This window comes from Balaenoptera ricei, chromosome 1 (genome assembly GCF_028023285.1).
Source record: "Balaenoptera ricei isolate mBalRic1 chromosome 1, mBalRic1.hap2, whole genome shotgun sequence".
In the NCBI taxonomy this organism is placed as follows: Eukaryota; Metazoa; Chordata; class Mammalia; order Artiodactyla; family Balaenopteridae; genus Balaenoptera; species Balaenoptera ricei.
The window spans coordinates 96,662,774-96,681,399 of record NC_082639.1 but is presented as its reverse complement, the minus strand read 5'-3'; the positions used below and the strand labels follow the sequence as shown (position 1 = coordinate 96,681,399).

Sequence of the window (18,626 nt, the reverse complement as noted above, 5' to 3'; positions counted from 1 at the left end):
TGGGTTTTCCTGATCTATGACTTTCTGATTAGCCATATTCTAATGAGTAAAGTGGACAGATGAGCAAGGATAAAGGTCTCTTGCTTTTGGCTGTATGGTAAACCAAAAGCCAAAATCAACTCTTGTATAGGAAAAGTTATTCAGCAATTTTACCAGTAACACTGCTAGAATATCACTGATCTAAATGTTTTTCAAACCATTTTTGTTTAAATCTTGGCATACAAAGAACAGGTAAAACCACCGGAGAGCACTCAATTAGGACTTTTTACTTAAAGCTGATTAGCAGTTTGAAATCCACACTTGCTAGCATGGTGAAAACCAAGGTCCTGAATGCCTAGATTTCTATGACTTTCTAGTTTAAGCACCTGCTTCAACATTAGTGGCCGTGGCTAAGATTTTCTTATAGAGGATTTGTATTTTCAAAACATTCTGGAATCCTTTGACTGCTGGATCTACCCTTCACAGATGACAAAACAGAACAGGGGTGGGAGTTAAGTAACTCACTCAAGGCAATTTGCTACCAACATTAAGATTAACAACAACAACAACAACAAACCCAGTAAGCAAAAAACAAAACAAAAACAAAAAACCCCCCTACAAAAACAGTACTATTATCCTTCTTTTGTAACAGGCTGGGGGAAACAGCAGCGTTCCCCTTTATTTTCAAGGGGTTAGTTTACAGAACAGTCTACTATTGCACTAAAGCTTTCTGACTTACAGTATCAGTTGAACATGGTGAGCTTTGGGGAGGGAAAAGAACTCTCAGTTCCAAAATCCAGACTGGTTTTGGGAGAAGTGAAAATGATGCAAAGAAAAGTAATATTAAGTTGCCAATGAATTGCCACTGAGAGATACTGCTCCTTAGACTTGGAAAGGGTGAAGAGAGAATAGGAGAGCCCAAACACTGTGGAAGCAAAAAGCTCCACTCTGGCATATGCTTCAACTGTCTTTTGGGGATGGACTAGGGAGGAGGAGAATGTACAAGCAATCTAATCCTGACACTTTACTACGATGAAAGAAATGACCCCAGAGCTTCCCATTGGAATCAAAAGCAATTTAAAAACTCCACCTGGTATGTAAACCAATTCAAATGATTGTGCTAATTTATTTCCCCTAGTTGAACTACCTATAAAGTAGAATTATATATTTGTAACTATATAAGCCTAAAATTTTAGACATGAAATTTATTTTTATTTTTTTAGCTGTATCAAAGCAAGAAAATACCTTATGACGTAGATTTCTCCCAACAGTGAGTATTTACTTCCTTTTAGGAGAATGCCCCTTCTGTTGATATTTTATATTTGGGTTTTAATGTAATTTGGATTGGATATAGAGTTTATCCTTTACCCCTCTACCCTTTTTTTTTTTGGCCGCACCTCACGGCATACAGGATCTTAGTTCCCCAACCAGGGACCGAACCCGCACCCCCTGCAGTGGAAGCTCGGAGTCTTAAACGCTGGACCGCCAGAGAAATCCCTACTGCTCATATTTTAAATAATTTCTGCTTTCTTTTAAATGAGAAATATCTGATCTTTTAAAAAATATGTAAGTAGGACAGTTAAATGTAATTTATTTAGTACCTTTCATGTAAGGAGGAAAAGTTCATGTGAAAGATTTAATATTTAAATTTTAGATACTCTTAAACCTTCCAATCCTTAGTGTCCCTAGTCTTTCAGAGCCTCTTAAAAAAATATAGTAAGTCCCCTACATACAAACCTTCAAGTTGCCAACTTTCAAAGATGTGAACGTGTTTGCTTGTCCAATCACGCAAGTTAGTTCACGTGTCTGGCAAACGTTGTGCATCCCCTACCAGTGGTTGTGCTTTTGTGTACTTTACTGTATAGTACTGTATAAAGTACAGTAGTACAGTATCTTTATTTCAAGCCCTGGATGTCCAGAAGCAAGTGTAAAAGTAGCAGTGATGTAGCTGGTACTGCTAAGAAGAGCCAAGCAATAACGACGGAAACAAAAGTGAAAATAATTGAGAGAGTGGAGCGACAAGAGGAAGAAGTAACTGAAGAACCAAAGAGATTCACAACCCAGGAAATGGCAAGGGAACTTCCTTTATTTGACGAGGCACTGTTAGTTTTTGAGGCACAGGACCCGAACACAGAATGGTACACAAAGGTTGCAGCAGCCTTCAGAATGTTCAGAATGTAATCCAGTGCTACCGTGTTACCTATGATGAGAAAAAAAAGAGCTACTACCCAGACATCACTGGATTGTTTTTTCAAGAGGGTAGATAGAATTGTATCTAGCAAGGAACCAGAACCTGTGCCATCAATGTCAGGCATTTGAGTGAAATTGCAGTTTGCCCTCTGTCTCCTGTTGCTGACGATCCTTCAGCTCTCCCATCTCCCACCTCCTCTCCCTCCTCCAGTCGGTAACTCTTCTTGCCTGTTCACTCAATGCCAGCCCCTGTATGCCAGCTGCTGTACTGTACTACTGTACTTTTCAAGGTACTGTACTGTAAGATTAAAAACGTTTTCTTAAAAAAAAAAAACTCCACCTGTATTTACTTATACACAGAGGTTTTCAATTTGGTATGGTTAAAACTGACCAATGATTTTTTTTTTCTGGTTATCTTGGAAACCTGCTGGCTATTTTCATAAGATATGACGATGCTTTAAAACATGCAGCAAAAAATATATTTTAAGTGTGCTTTTTATCAGCGTTTATTTATCCTGTGCAGAACAGTGATGGGGGAACTTTTCTTTCACACACTAACACTTAGTATAATTAGAGAACATGCCCTTAAATTGAGAACATTCTACTAGGTTCCTTTCTCAACTGTGGTGTACCACTCAAACACTACCCACTTCAAGTCACTTACTTGCACTTTATAACATGTCTGAAAGATCTAGTGAGGTTGGATTTTTCCAATTCAAAGTGAGCTATAAGTAAATTTGGGAACCTCCCAGTAAAATTTTTAGATAAAGATACATTTTGTCATTGATGCTTTCCTACTTTCTGGTACCACTTCTCTGACTCTGCTACAACTAAAAAAAAAGTTCTTGTAACGTTATTAATTTTATTGAAGTATTCTGGACTTAACTGACATAATATGTGATTATTATGAATCACATTATTATGTGATTATAAACTGAATCTTGGTTTCATATCCATGGTAGACATTATATAAAGTACTCATTTAATGAACAAAGAAAAAAATCCTGGCTATATGGTTTTTAAGAACAGTAGAATTTTCCCAAAAACTCAATAGTAGGTTTTAACTATATAGCTTCATAAGCTGAACAGAACCTCAAAATAAATCTAAACAGACCCAGGAAGTGAGGTCCGAAATTCCTTTGATCATTTTAAAGGGCTTCTTTAGAAATAGAAAATAAAGATAATTGGTCGTATGATTATATTCTACTAGATTAGGTAGCTTTGACTTTAATGCATCATTGAGCAAACAATGAGATGTCTTTTATATTAAATAGCAGGTTGTAAGGTTTCACAGCAAAATAGTTTTTCCATATGCTGGAGAGCAGTTACAACTGGAACCATCTAGAGCCTCCTGGCCCCTCTGGGGAGGACTGTGAGCACTGTTCTCTAATGGGCTCTGAATTCATAGAAGTTTGGCCTGGAAGGCCTTGAGTACAGCACTTATTCAGCAACCCCTCAATGTGGGTCTGGAAAGTTCTCCTTAGACTTAGGCAGAGAAACAAGAATATCCCTGTAAAGACCACCTCAAGAGGTCTTGGCCTGTGGTTATACTAAAGGCCAGATTTCAGGGAGGTAAAGGTAGAACTGGCATAGAACTCTGCAAGCTCGTTGTGCTCCAATCTCTAAATCTGGCTGTGTCTTTTCTACATAATTCTTTCTCCTGTTGCCCCAGATGAAATTTCATTCATATTTCTGTAGTACATGTTACACACTGTACTAACTCTGAGGAATGGTTCTGCCATTCATTCAAGTCAAACACCAACTTTTCTAGGGATAGAGACATACTAATATTGGTATAAATAAAGCAAAGCCTTATCTGCCATCCCCTTTTTACCCTAACGTCTATTTGATAATAAAGCAATAGTGACAGACCCCTTCAGGACTAAAAAGGAATCTTTTGTCTGGGTCTCACATCTATTCACTTTGGCTTAAGGAGGAAACTGCTCTCCTGGCTACCTGGCTTACCAGCTTAGTTAACTGTCTTTCTGAGCTCTGCCCGTTTTTTCCTATCATCTCTCTCTGATCTTTACTCTTTGGCTATTTCCTCAGTCCCTCAATCAACTCCTTCTGTGATTTTCTATGTTTTGAAGCCAGAATTTCACTAAAAAGTCCTCTCATGATCTTTATAATTTTACTATCTTAATCCAGGAATTCACAATATAAATTATCATGTTAAGGAAATTCTCATATTCTGACCTGATTTTTAATCTATTGAGTCCAAGAAGCTCAGCCAACCAGAAACTAGATGGGGACAGAGAGTCAAAATCATTCTTGACATTTCAAAGAGAACACAGACTAAAGAAATGCTATTGGTTTAGTGGAGGTCTAGCCATTCCTTATACTTTTTCTAGAGACACCCTTGAGTTCTTGGCAAATTGCCTTGGCTACACAGATGAAGAAACCACAACCCAGTCCTGCTAGGAGATAAAATGCCCATACACCCAAACTCATGACCTTGCTTTATCCCAATCACGACATTAATCAATTCTAGGCAAGCAAACTGTCTAGGTTTTTAGCCTGGGATCCATGGATGGGCTTCAGGCTGCCAACTCCCCCTTATATACAAATTGTTACATATATGTAATTTTTCTGGAAGATAAGCACAGCTCTGATAGGGCTCTAAACTCCAAATAGTCGGGACCACTACACCAGACTCACATGACCCAAATAATAACCTCATAAGAATGTAAATGCCACAGGATAGATATGGACCTTTGTCTTGTTCACTGATGTACCCTAAGTGGCCAGCACAGGTCCAGGGACACAGTAGATGCTCAACCTTGAGTTGACAGGGATGCATGATTTCTGGTTATGGCTTACTCTGTATACCTTGGAAAAGAAGAGTAAGTATAGGCTATTTTCAGGACCTCTTTTATGGGGCACAAGATTTCCCTCATGGCCAAAGTCATCCGAGATAGGTGGTGGCTGCATTACCATCCAAATAGCAGATTTCACAACAATTTTGGCTAGCCTTGCTAGATAATCTAAAAGAGTGGTTCTAAATCTGGGCTCTCTCAAGTTTAGCTGAGAAAGCTGTTCCAAAATGCAGATACCATCCCATTTTCCACCTGCCCCTTACTCTCAACCCCTCCCCATTCTGATTAAGTAGGTCTAGGTTAGGGACCCGGTTACGAATATTTTGAAAAAGCTCCCTAGGTGACTCCCTAGCTAGCTCCCTAGCTTTTATTCCTTCCCACTCCATGAGGAGGACTGATCTGAGACAATCTAAGCAGGATCTGAAAAAGCAAACACAAGCACATGGAGTTTACCAGGCTCTTGATAAAGTGACTCAAGGAACACAGGGAACAAATGAGTTAGATAGTCTTGTACAGAAATAAAACAAATAAGGCCAAGGAAGTAGAAAATCTGCTTTTAATACCAACTCCATCTATCAGCTACAGACAATCATTCAGATGGATCCACAAGGGTTTAGGAGAGCATGACAAAGAGCCTGTCTGAGGAAGAGAGACTGTACTTTTACAATGGGTTTGTCCAAATTGGCAAGGTGCTCTCATTCCAAACATGCCTAGTGCTCAGCTAATCCCCTCCCTGTGAAGTCAGAAAAGAATGTGCAGAATTCTGAACCCTCTACTCCCCAAATAGGAGGGGTTCCTTCTCCTGAATGCAAGGGCTGAAACTAATCCCATCAACTCTCCACTCCTAATTACAAACTAGAGAAATGAGGTGCCTCTCAACACAGGTTCTCTCCTTTTTTAATTTATTTTTGAATTTTATTTTTTATACAGCAGGGTTCCTATTATCTATTTTATACATATTAGTGTATATATGTCAATCCTAATCTCCCAATTCATCCCCCCTACCCCCCCGGTGCTCTCCTTCTTAACCTTCCTGATTTGTAAACATTCTTTACTCCACCAAATTTAAAACCAAGCCTTTTCCAACCTCAATTAATTCTCAACTGGCAAATAAGAACAGAAACCACCACCAGAGTAATGTTTCCCTCTGGGAAGTCCCGGGGAAGGGGTGCCATAGGGTCAGTCCATCCAGTATGCATTTTCCTTGGACTTACACTTAGAACACCATGTTCTCAACCAGCTTGGTCTCTTCTCTGTTACAAACCTGAAGTAAACAGATTCTACAGCAGCTACAAGCCTGTTACCAAGGCCACTGTATTGATCAGTATAATTAACATTCACAATTCATCTAGTCCAGCATGACAAGCCAGCTGGGCTATTCTCTATAAGAGCTGAACACTGGGAATCTTCACGTCTTGCTTGCAAAGAAGTCTGGTGCTCTGGACACTAAAAACTCAAGTACTGAATTAGAGGCTGGATGCCACCTGGCCACCCACAGGAAACTGAATTAGTTACCGGAACAACTGAACACATTTGCCATTTCTACAAAGCACAGACTTCTACTTCCAAAGCAGCAAAATTCTGGAGGTCCCCCATTCCCCTGAAGCCTGCCTAGGTTACATACTGTGGGGAAACAACCTACACAGAATTCTCAGTGCCAACCAGAGCCCAAGCTCCTGATTAGGGCAAGCACTGGCCCAGTTCCCTGAAGACTGTGACTCTGAAGAAGGTGTGTTTCAAAGACAAGGGCACATATAGCTTTTGAGCACTGAGCTCAGCCTTTGGTGCAGAAGAGGCAGCCAGGGTTGCAGAATGAGAAGAATCAGAAGTTTGCTCAGCACTGCCAGGCAGAGCTGTTGTTTATTACTTTTAGGATTCCAACACAGATTCCAAAATGAAACTGTCCAACTCATCACTGGCCCCCAAATCTCAAACACCCTAAGAGTAAGCTTAAATCAAGAGTAAACCAGGATACCAGTTTCAACTGTGGGCAGTGTCCCTAATGCTAAGGGTTTAAAACTTGGTGGGAAATTCAAATTACCCTTCCCATTATGTCATAAAGACACCTTTAAGCTTCTGGCCTACTGCCTTGTGGTTCTCATGCTACTGGGCTAAGATTCTCAAATCTTAGCTCAAAGATTCTCTTACCTATTTCTGGCATTATAAAGGGATCTACGAAGCTGTTAGAAATTCTCATCAATTTCTCACCTGCAGTTCTTGGTACTCCGTTATCACTCACGTGGGAGGGGGTCTAAGTTAGAAAAACAACACTGGCCAGCTGAAGGGGAAAGTGAGCCAAAGCCACCATGTGAGTCCAACTCACTTCCTCCTAGGGACAAGCATCTCAAAATACTTTACTCAGTAAACAATTATTGTATTATGTACCAGGCCCTACATACTAAACCTATGTATGGGATATGATCCTTGTCCTTAATACTGTTGGTCTAGAGAAATCAAATGAAAAGTAAGATTCAGATATCACCGTCAGTCTTGAAAACAGTCTGAGAAGTACTACATTGAAATCAAACCTATTTCTGAGAGACACAGAGGAGCAAATTATTTTGTTTAGTTTTGATACTCAGTCTAGTGAGTCCCCTATTCTAAACACTGCTATGGAATCAACTCTGGAGATTTAGGGGTACCAACAGTTCCTATGAGAGCAATGGGGCTGAGATAGTACAAAAACTCCCAAAAGTTGCTGAAACGCTGGTTTCAGTGTGCATAAGCTCCTCAGCTGAACCCTCAAGGCACTGATAATGAGTCTCCTGGGAAGCTGAGGAGCATCCCAAAGAGGGGGGTGAAAAGAACACCAACAACCTCAGCTTTGTTCCAAGGACAAGCTGCAAGATGGCAAGTTCATCTCAGCTGTTTCTTGATCTGTAAGGGAGAGAGATACAATGGCTTAGAGGCCTGGCCTTCTAAATCAGGGCTTTTAAAGCCAGGATCCAGAGATGAGTTTCAGGGAGTCCCACAAATCCTCTGAAAGTATAAGTTTTTGTGCTCCTGAATTTTGCCGAGGAAAGAACAGTGATTTTTATAAGATTTTTAAAAAGGGATCTGTGACTCAAAAGATTAGGAACCACTGTTCTGGAGTCTCTAATCCAGTGACTATCTCAGGAGCATTCCCTCACACTGGCAAAAGAGAAACCTATTTATCTACCTTTCACACAGATTTGTCTACTTATTGACCTCCCTTCTGAAGTTAGCAACAGAGGCGGGGGCGGGGGGGTGAACTTTGAGAATTCAAAGAGAATAGCTCTTTTCTACATCTCCAAAATAAAGCTAACTGTCATGAGAGCCCAAAAAGGTTTTCCTTAAAGCCTTTGAGTAAGGATACAATGTGCGGTGGTCAAAGAGGGCAGAGCAGAATCTGTCCTATTGACTTTCCTGACAGGTCTCCTTTTTGATTTCAGGATCCTAAAACCATAATTGGAATAGGTCATAGCCCAGAAACTTTGACTTGCAGTCAAGCCAGTCCTGGGGTAAAGGGAAAAAGTAATTCCCATTATAATACCCATGGAAATCTGTCCTTCAAAGGTTCACCTTAATACAATTAATAAGTACTAGAAGAGTAGGAGCCATTTATTAAAAACAGAACTTCCAAACTCCTGACATTGCTCAAAACACAGTGGTATGAACAGCTTCATTCAGGAGGCCAAAATGAATGGAACAGGGTTACACTCATCTGCTCCAGGCCTTCAGCCCCTTCATTCTGCTACTCACCGGTTCACCATCCAGCTCACAGAGCTGCACACACTGCAGATCAGCACATTAGCATTTTCCTTGGCACCTTGAGCACACAGGCGCAGTGGGATTCCACTGATGCCACTGTACACACACAGGCTCAGGAAAGGAGACAAAAATACATAAACAACAGGGCTTGCTCTAGCTGGGCAGCTCTTCAGATTGTAAAGAACTAAACCTGAGGCAGGTCCAAGATGAACAGCATGGAACAGTGAGCAGTCCCAAACCCCTCCCGTTTAAGCCTCACTGCTAGCACACAACTAAGTACAGGGTGTCCATTTTAAAAGAACTGAACTGGTTTGGGCTGGTAAAGGAGAACACTTTAAGCCCATTAAGCCCTAGAAGTTAAGTACAGAGGCACATTAGCTGAGGCATTGGGGCTTTCAAGACAAGAAAGCAGGAACATGCTTTGCCGTCCTAGATTTGTGGTTCTGTCAAAGTGCTTTCCCAATCTCTCCCCAGCATTCCAAATAATACCTTTCACCAGTAGTTCATTACACTGATTTATTCTGTGTCCTGTTTGGGTAGTAAATGATTAAGCCCCACTGTATATTGCTAAGCAGTACCAATCATTATATACATTCTGAGATTAAGGCACCTGACTGTATCCTTTAGAAAAACTGAACAGAGACAGGAACAAAAATGAAACCAGTATGAGTGTTAACAAAGGCAAAGGGTGCTCCACCCTAGCTCTGTAATTGCTATGGAGCAAAGGCCACACATTTCTGCAAGAGAAAATCAGTTCCACGTAATTAAGAGCAGGCTGTTTAGAGCAGAGAGAAACAGTACCTGAGTGGGTGTGAGGGAGTTGGAGTACACAGGGCTGGGATCTGAGGGTGACTATATACAAACATAAGGTCACAGCTCAGATGAGCCTTTGGAATTGTTTCATGTGATTCAAAGATTCTAGTTTGGAAAGACTCCCAAACTATTGCAGGTTGAGGAAATAAACTCCTGGACTCAGGCCAATGTCCGACAAACGCCCACATTCTATGGGTACACTGTGCATTATGGGGAATGAGGTGGGGGAGTGGTCAGGTAGAACACATCTCATTTCTATCACAAGCTCTAAACTCTCCCACTGTCTATGTACTTCCTGGAAATCAACAAATAGTCTAGTGTTCAACAGGCATAAGCTCTACATAAAATAACATTTTTGTCAGGGAAATTTCCTGTTGAAAAGATATTCCAATAGAAACATCTTTGTTTTGGCTCTTTGAGAATATTTTGAAATTCCAATAAAGCAGGGTACTTTTCAGAGTGTAAGAAGGCACTCATTGACTAGCATGCTGGGATAACAGGCATAAACCTGAATTGTACCAGGTAAACCAGGACATATGGTCACTCTAGTTATAAAGGAGTAAGTACACTAATTAGTATTTACTAAATGCTAGTCTCTTCAACAATCTTGTAGGACTATCATTAGTCCTCATTTCACAGGTAAAAAAATGGAGGCTCAAACAGGTTAAGTCACCCAGCTTGTCCAAAGGTCACACAACTTTGAGATGGTAGAGGCTGAAGGTAAACCTCACTCCACAAATCAAGTGCTTAACTTACATCATACTACTACTCCTCCTCACAGTTTTAAGAATAAAAAGGGGGAAGTTAAAGAGGTCTCAGGTAACAGCCAAACAACAGTGGGATAGCAAGAGAACTACCTGAATGAGTCAAAGGGAAATACAGAATCAGAATAGAATTCACAATTCGATGTGAATTTTAACTACTTACCACATGCAAGACACCGATAGTGCTGACAAGAACTGGAAGGAAAATTTGTGGTAGGAATCTGTCTTTAACTTTGGATTCTCGGATTTCAGGAAAAAACTCTGGTCTGTGCAAATGCACTGTTCTTCATACATGAGGAGGATGCGTCTGAGCCACCACAATGGGATGTATTCTGAATTATTACACCCAGTATAAGGTTGGCCCTTCTTTATAAAATTTTAATATTCAAATTTCCAAACTTGAGAAACAGATAGGTATAAATGATTGTCCTTTATTGGCCAGTTCCTTTAAATAACAGCCCCAAGAGAGCATTAAGGTGCTTATTTACAGATTATAACTACTTGAGGTGACAGAGTAAACTTTTAGGAGTCACAGGCAACTAAAGATCTACATGATTCTATGTATCAAAATATCTTTTATAAACAACTTTACAAGAATATTATATTGGGTAACACACACTGGATCCAAATGATACCCTCCTGATGAAACAAAAGGTACACATTTATCATCTTGCCAGCAAGGTATCTAGACAATGAACAGATTTCTGTTACAAGTTAAAAATCTAAAGGAATTTACAACAAAGTAATATGGAAACAGTGCCTAATGAACTAAACAGAATCAAATAAGAAAAAGAGAGGTAATCAATATCTGGGGAGAAATCTAAAAGAGATAGGATCTTCTTACACCTCTGACTCCTGTTCAAAGACTGGCACTAAAACAGTAGTCATTCTAAAGAGAAGTAAGAGATACTAATGATGTGGAGAAGATAGGAAATGTCAACCTATCAAATCACTTCTCAGTGAATCTAAGAAGTACAGGTGTAAATTCTATAAAACTGCACCAAGAATTAGCCATAACATAATCCTGATAAGAAGAGGATCATCCTAAACATCTAAGCATTACCACTAGGTCTCTACCTGGTATGCTTCCTAAGTCTCAGCTGACCCTTCTGATGAATTACTGCTATATATGCTTTATTCAAATATATCCTACAAAGAATATCCTACAACCAAAATTGTTCTGTTGTGTTCTTTTTCTCCTTTCCCCTATTGTGCTGGTGGTAAAGGTCTGACTGTACAGATCCTAGGTCAAATGCCTAATGTATCACTCTAGAAAGTCACCCCAAATGTTCAAAAGTACAGATGCTCTGACAGACCTTCCAGAGAAACATGTCTATCTTACGAGGTTTCATCAACAAGCTTGGGTTTACTCCATGAAAAAAAAAAACTTGACACAATGTCAATTTCCAAAGGCCCAAGGACAAATATCACAGCTGTAACACAAAGTAGCAGAAAAAGAGGGATAAATACCCAGTTATGATGGGGAACTAGCTGACTTATTTGGTTTGACTGATAACTGCCAACATTAAACAAGGATTCTCTTCAGTTGTGGTACAATGTACACCGCCCTTACAACTCAAGGACTCCTTTTCTCTCCCAAATCTTCCTGGCAATTCCATCTGAAAGTGATTGATTCCAATCACCAGTGACAGTCATGAACAAGCCTTAACAGGAGAATCAATACTATAGCTATTAATACTGTCCTGTGAAAATTTCCTTTAGAACTTACTATCAGCAGAAGTTGTCTCCCTGAGGAATTGGTGTGAATTTCCCATGTCTGCTAATGAGACTATAATTCTGATTCCTTTTATCCTCTGGCTCCTAGGAAGCTTAGAGTTGCATGTGATGATCAGCCTCATCCACTGTCTTAGCCCTCAGGGTTAACAATGTTTTTTTCCTTTTTTCTATAGTTTGGACTTCCCATCTATATTGTGTGTGTCCTGTGTTATAAGCCATCTCAAATGCTCATTAAAGACAGGGAGTGTAAGTATGCTAATGGACTTCTTTTTAAAAACCACTTTTGCTATCTTAGCTCCCAACACACACCTATCTGCACTTGTTCCAAACAAAAAGCACTTATTTGGCAGATGAGGAAACTGAGGCACAGAAGCTCACTTGCTCAAGGTGGTACCCATTTAGTTGGCTTTTTGACACTCAGATCAAGCTCTGAATCAAACCAAAACAAGTCCTATTATCTACACAGTACTGTGGTAGATCCCAGGGCATACAAAAAGGAGTAAGTTGTGATTATAGTTGAAGAATCTTGCTATCTATGCTTTTAATTGAACGACATCTAGTCTATCCCAAAGTGAATAAAACTTCACTAGTTACAATGGAATCTGATCTGACTGAAGACCATCAAGGTCACCCTGAAGTAACCTATAGCCTCCGACTGGCACCAGAAATGTCCTCATTTCCTGAGGGGCCTCAGGGCTTGGAATGATCCAAGGCTTACTTGGTCTAGATCCACGCTGGAATCCTCACAGGCAAAGGACAGCACTATTTGAAGAGGCCTTTTCTCACACCATTCAATACATGCCAAGATAAAATTTTTTCCTCTTACTTTGCTCATGCTTTCTCACATTATCAACACATGGCAGAGGTACAAAAGTGACTTAAGTCATTATGTCCGATTCAGCTGAAGTTATGAAAAAACAGATTACTTAGGACTTGCAATGTGACCTTGACTAGTCCTCGATCAACTCATTAACTAGATAAATGCCTTTCATCATCACTAGAGCAAGGGTAATTAGTCATCATAAAGCACTTTAATACAAAGTGCTGTGTAAATACTAAACAACAAAGCTCAGAAAGAGCAAGATTAATAAGAAACACAGGGGTACATTTACCAGCAAATGGAAACTTACAACAGGGTCTTCCCACATTCCTGGCAGAGACCACTCCTTTCAGCTAATGGAATATGAGTCTCTAAAATCATTAGCACTTGGCCTGACAATAGTTCACATTAGCAACATTTCTCCTTGGAAGAAAAGAAGAAAATTTATTCCTGGTAGGCAGCCATAAAGACATCTCAATTACTAGTTAGCCAGATGGACAATTACTATTTGAGTACCTACTATATGCTAGGTACAGAGCTAGGCACGACGGATACAATGGTGAACACAAGTCTCTGCCTTTATGGAGTCTACAATCTACAATACAAACTTTGTCTTATTAATAGTGGCACCTGCAGAAACAAAGCCTTACTAAAATAAAGGCAAGTAAGAAAAAAGATGCCTAATCCCTGAAAAACTAGACAAACAATAGGCTAATGGGGAGAGGAAGAGTTCAGGGAATTAGGTTACCAGGGATTTCCCATTCTTTCCCCTAACTCATCACAGGTACTATCCATATTCCATTAGCTTATAAAGACTGTGACTTTGTCTCCACATAGTGCAGATTACAAAGGTTTACTGCTCCAACAAAGCAGTCAGCTGAACTGAGAGCACTAAAAATAAGGTCAGTCAGACTTCTTAGAATCAAGGGATCTTCTACAAAGTTTTTTTAGGCATTCTATTGGTAAGACCTAAACTTTGTGGGAAGACAGAGCTCAAGCACACAATGGTGACCTGTCTTTTCAACCCTGCATTTGATTTCTGGACTGGTAGGTTAATTTCCTTAAAAGAAGAAAAAAAAAAGCATCTCTCCCACTTATGACAGCTTACCTAGTTCAGCCTGAAGAACTGTAATTATTCCTGCAAACCTTGCTTTGTGCAGCTTATACAAGCAGTGCATCCCATCAAACACTGCAGGAAGAGATAGCCTTGAAACTCTGTCTTTATATAGAAGGGAAATATTTATCCAGGTTCTTAACTGGTTTCAGAAAGGTCACCTCTCTGCAAAGGTTCTCTGGTCTACTGTTAACTGGGTACCAGTTATGTAGAAAATCAAGATGTGTTTGGCAGCAAATGCTCAGAAAGCACTAGGGATCCCAATTCCACCACTCAGAGAGCTGGTGAGATTAAAACCTCCAAAGGCTGCCACTTAATCTTCCATAATAAGAGAATTAGAAGGATGTCCTTTGAGCTCAACCCACAGCACAACAGACTAAACCTGTTCTGCCTCAATAAGTGCAGTAAAGAATGAGCAATCGTTCCTTACCACCCACCCCTCCAACCCACCCAAGCTCCTTTCTCAAGGGATGCCTAAGTGATCTATTCACATGACTCTACGATCAACCTGTATCCATGACAGTATCTGCTGTCACCAACCTCCAAAGGTTAATTTCTTAAATATGTCGAAACTAGACGACCACAGAAGATAAAAATCACAGTTTTCTTTTCAATTTCATGCTGCCCTCATCGTTTTCACCTGCATAAAAGAGCTAGCTCCACGCATTTTTTTCATCTTGCCTCCAAGATCGCACGCAGTTGTTGGATAAGCCGGCCACTGCTCCCAAAGAAGCACTATCAGATTTTCACACTCACCTGAGAGGAGATTTCCCGTACACCCTCATCCCGAGACTGGTCACTGGGGTCACTTCGTTCACCCCCTCCCACTCCCGTCTTCGAGGCCCTTCATCCAGGAAAAGTCAGCCGCAAATTTAAGGCCCGGCCCTGTCGGGTTTCGAAAAGATCCCGGAGGACTTGGGCCGAGGGACAAAGAAAAGTGAGGTCAGGGTCTGCCTTTCCAGCTCGGGATAGGCCTGGGGCCGCTCACCCTCCACCCCTCACACCACCTCCGTCGTCCCGGGTCCCTCAAACCTCGCCCCTGAAGTCCCGAACTAGCTGGACCCGGGCCCGGGGCTCGCTCGCGCCCCTTCCGCGAGGCCCCGGCCCGGACCCCCGCCGCCACCCAGAGCCCCCCGCACCTTCTTGGGCGCCTTGGTGACGGTGGCCATGAAGGAGTACTTCTCGGCGTCCTCAATCTCCTTGGCCTGCTTCAGCTCCTCCCCGACACCGGGCAGCGGCATCGCGTCAGGCATCGACATCCCCCGGCCGGCCCGGCCCGCGGCTGACCCGCCGCCCCCGCCTCTTTCCCTTACGGGCGCCCGCCCGCCTACCCGCGCGGCACCCTCCGACACGCGCTCGCCCACCCTCCTGCCGGGGCCCCGCGCCGAGCCGCGTCCGGTGCTGAGGTGCTGGGGCCGGCGCCTCGTCCGCTCGGCGGTCCAAGACAGCCGGACAGCGACGGCAGCGACAGGAGCACCCGAAGCAAGCAACGCGGAGCTCCGACCGGCCCGCGCCACCACCTCCGCCGCACGCAAACACGCACGCAAAGTAAGGGTAGAGGGCGGTGACGCCACGTCGAGTACTGGCAGCTCCCGGCGGGCAGGGGAGAGGCGGGGAGAAACGGCGCTCTGTCATGACGTCACCACTCTGGACTGGGCCGCCGAAGCCACCCCTTTTTCCTAGCTCGCTCGTGAAGAAGCTCCAGGGGTGAGCCGGGCCCTTTGTACCGCCAGGTGGCGCCATTAGCCTTGTGAGCGGCGCGTGGTTCCTGCAAGGTTGCCGCGGAACTGGAGGGCCTTTGGACTGCGGGGTTCCAGGAACGGCCTCAGAAGGGCGTAGGGATGCTTGTGAGCGGACCAGAGCCCCACACGACACAGCCTACAGCCAGTCCTAGGAAGCTTCCGGGGCCCGAGATAGCCCACTCACTCACTGCCCCCTCCCCAGACCCTTTGAAACAGAAGCCCCTTCCCAAGAGGCAGCGTTTGCCTCTTTGACACCGTAAGGGTGGGCAGAACAGACCCAGAGCAGTGTGGTTTCTGCACAACTCTTAGTGACCTCCTCCACCACCGTCTCCGCTGGGCCTTGCTTGTTTACAGGACCTTCGTGCCGCAGAGCTGATGGGATAGGGCTAATGATGGGTCAGAGGGTGGAGAAGGAGGGGTGGGGAGGGGAAGAGAAGTCGTCGTGTCCCTCCCCCCCCCCCCCCAACTCCGGATCAAGCATTATACTCTAACAGCTTCCAGGGCTGCACCAGGGTATTCATGGACTATTCACGTGCTATTACTGGGCCCTACTATGTGCTACCCCTGTGCTAAGGCCCTGGGTAGTACAGATGTGTGTAATACATTTTATGTTTCGTTAAGCTTTAGTCCAGCTGGCAAGGCAATGTCAGCTAAGGTTGCTTGTCCTTTGACGTTCAAATGACATTGGCTCAAATTCCCACGTCCTGTGGAAAGTCCAATGCTCCCCCCCTTCCCTGATTTCTGTGAATTACTGGGGAGACTTAGATCTTTCAAGGTTACCTCTGGCTCTAGTTTTCTGCCTCATCTAAAGCTTTAGTCACTCTTCTGGTCTTGTGGCTGTTTCTTTAGTTCCTGCTGTCAATTCAAATATGGAAAACAGTCCCTTCTGCTTTCAACCCGCACCCCTATTCCAAAACAACCACAAAAATAATGCCGTAACATGTAGCAGAACTTCTAATGAAGTTTTGTGGGCCACAGGGGAGAGGTTACATCACACCACAAACAATTTGAAGTCACATTTCTGAAATGTTCTGAAAAGTTATTTTGGCTATCTCGTCACCCGGGACTTCTCATTAGCCACACCGCCCCACAAAGCTCCCTGGCCCATGGTCGTTTCATCTCCCTTCCTCCTGTTCCTCGCTTCCCATCCCTCCACCTCACCTTCCCCTCCTTGATTGACGTTGGGAAGCCAGATTCCTCTCTACTCTGCTGAGTGTTCCAGTCTTCCCAGGGCCCTTTTCTTAAATTCCTCCCATCCCACCTTCTTATATCCAGAAACCCAGCAGGTCTCTGGCAGGGTCAGCTCTTTCAAGAAAGAAGTGATTTGAAGAAACGTTTTCCCCACTGGTTTACATTCAAGGTTAGGAAGAGTGTGAAATACTTGCTTCTGGGGTCCCAGAACTCTTAGAGAATCCCACGTTCCAACCACCCAGCCCCATGAGGCTGTCTGTTTGAAGTAGGCTGTGGAGGTGCCTGGAAGGATGCACTTCTGCAGATCTTCATCTTTAACTGTTAGGATTCTCTCTTCTGCCCATTCTTTCAAGCCCCTTGACTTCCCTCTCAGAAGTATTCCTGTAGCAGAAGGGACAAAGAGATAGGGGAGCAGAATACCAGATTGATCCATGAGGGTGCCAGACTGGCACTTTTCTTCTTATTTCCCAGCTGGGGCCAGGAGCTATGCCTGCCTGCCCAGGACTCTTTGGACATATGGCCTAAATAGCTTTCATCCTGTGGGTTTGCCCAAACTGTTGTCAGAGTCCAGGGATCAGAGCTGCCTGCTTAGAGAACAGAGGCAGGGCCAGCTGGAACAGAGGTGAAAACTCCACATCCCTTGAATAGGAAAACATGTGACTTAGGTTAGCTTATTTGAAAAAGAAAAAAAATAGGTGTTTTTGTCTTTTGGGTTTGATTTTTAAAACTCCCGTTGTCTGAGAGCTTTGTGTGTCAGCCCCCCAGCTCTGCCATGCATGTTAGCATTCAGACTGCAAGACAGCTGGGGACTGGAGTTCAGCCTCTCTTTTATGCCCCCTGCACCAAGTAACAGGTTTTCCCTCACACTAGGCTCACAGAATTGCCTGCTGCTGCTGCTGCTGACGATGGTGACGACAGGGCCAGGTCTACAGGAAGCTGTACCTTTGCAGTCTGAGGCAAAAGGAGATCAGCTGGTGTGACTCCACTTACATGAGTGCCTGGCCCAAGTAGAGGCTGGGGAGGCTGACCTAGAGGAGTCAAGGTGCTTACATTGAAAGCGGGAGGGCCAGCACTCCCTGTCCTGGTGGAAAGGCAGCCAGCCTAGGTGGTTCATGTCAGGCTAGAGCCAAGGGCATTCCTGGAAACCAGCACGCTGTGGAGGACATGGATGGTCGCCGTCCCCTCCCCCCCGCCATGTGTGGGCTGGAGATCAAAGGCTCACCCAGTTGGAGAGTGTGACGATATAACATCGGCGAGAACCACCGCATGCTCCCCCCGCCCCCACCAGATGACCCCACATGGCCCAGCTACGTGCATGACTGCTCATGGATGGAAGAAATGACCTTCCCACCCAACCTGGCCCCAGGTCTAGCTACCAGCCTACTCACCCACCTATCTGAGATGAGCCTCCGCGCTAGGTCAGGTGGGTGAGTCAGAGCTCACTCCCCTGAACGGCACCATCCAGATGACAGATGTGGCTACCAGGAGCCAAGGTTTGAGAAGAGCAGGGACCTAAGGACAGGTACACCTGTTGTGTGTGGTGGAGGGAAGTCTCCAAAGGGTCTAGAGCCCAGAGGGACCCTGCTCTAGAAAGGAGTAGCCTGAGGAGAGAGGTGAACTGGGAGATGCTGTTACCAGAAATATGGTAGCAGGAGGTACCGTATGTGGGCTGGGGCTGGTTAATCAAATTCACTCTTCTGTCTACCCCCAAATTTACCCTCCACATGC

At 43.6% G+C, this 18,626-nt stretch overlaps 1 protein-coding gene across 2 annotated transcripts in view; it reads right to left on the bottom strand.

The window, feature by feature from the left end:
- The window catches only part of AHCYL1 (adenosylhomocysteinase like 1), a 39,524-nt gene extending 24,019 nt beyond the window's left edge, over positions 1–15,505 (bottom strand). For both annotated transcript variants that reach the window (XM_059927438.1, XM_059927444.1), the window contains exon 1: positions 15,105–15,505. In XM_059927438.1, the coding sequence (XP_059783421.1) occupies positions 15,105–15,224 (120 nt within the window). In that variant the 5' untranslated portion in view covers positions 15,225–15,505. The remainder of the gene's footprint in view (positions 1–15,104) is intronic.
- Positions 15,506–18,626: the final 3,121 nt, after the last annotated feature.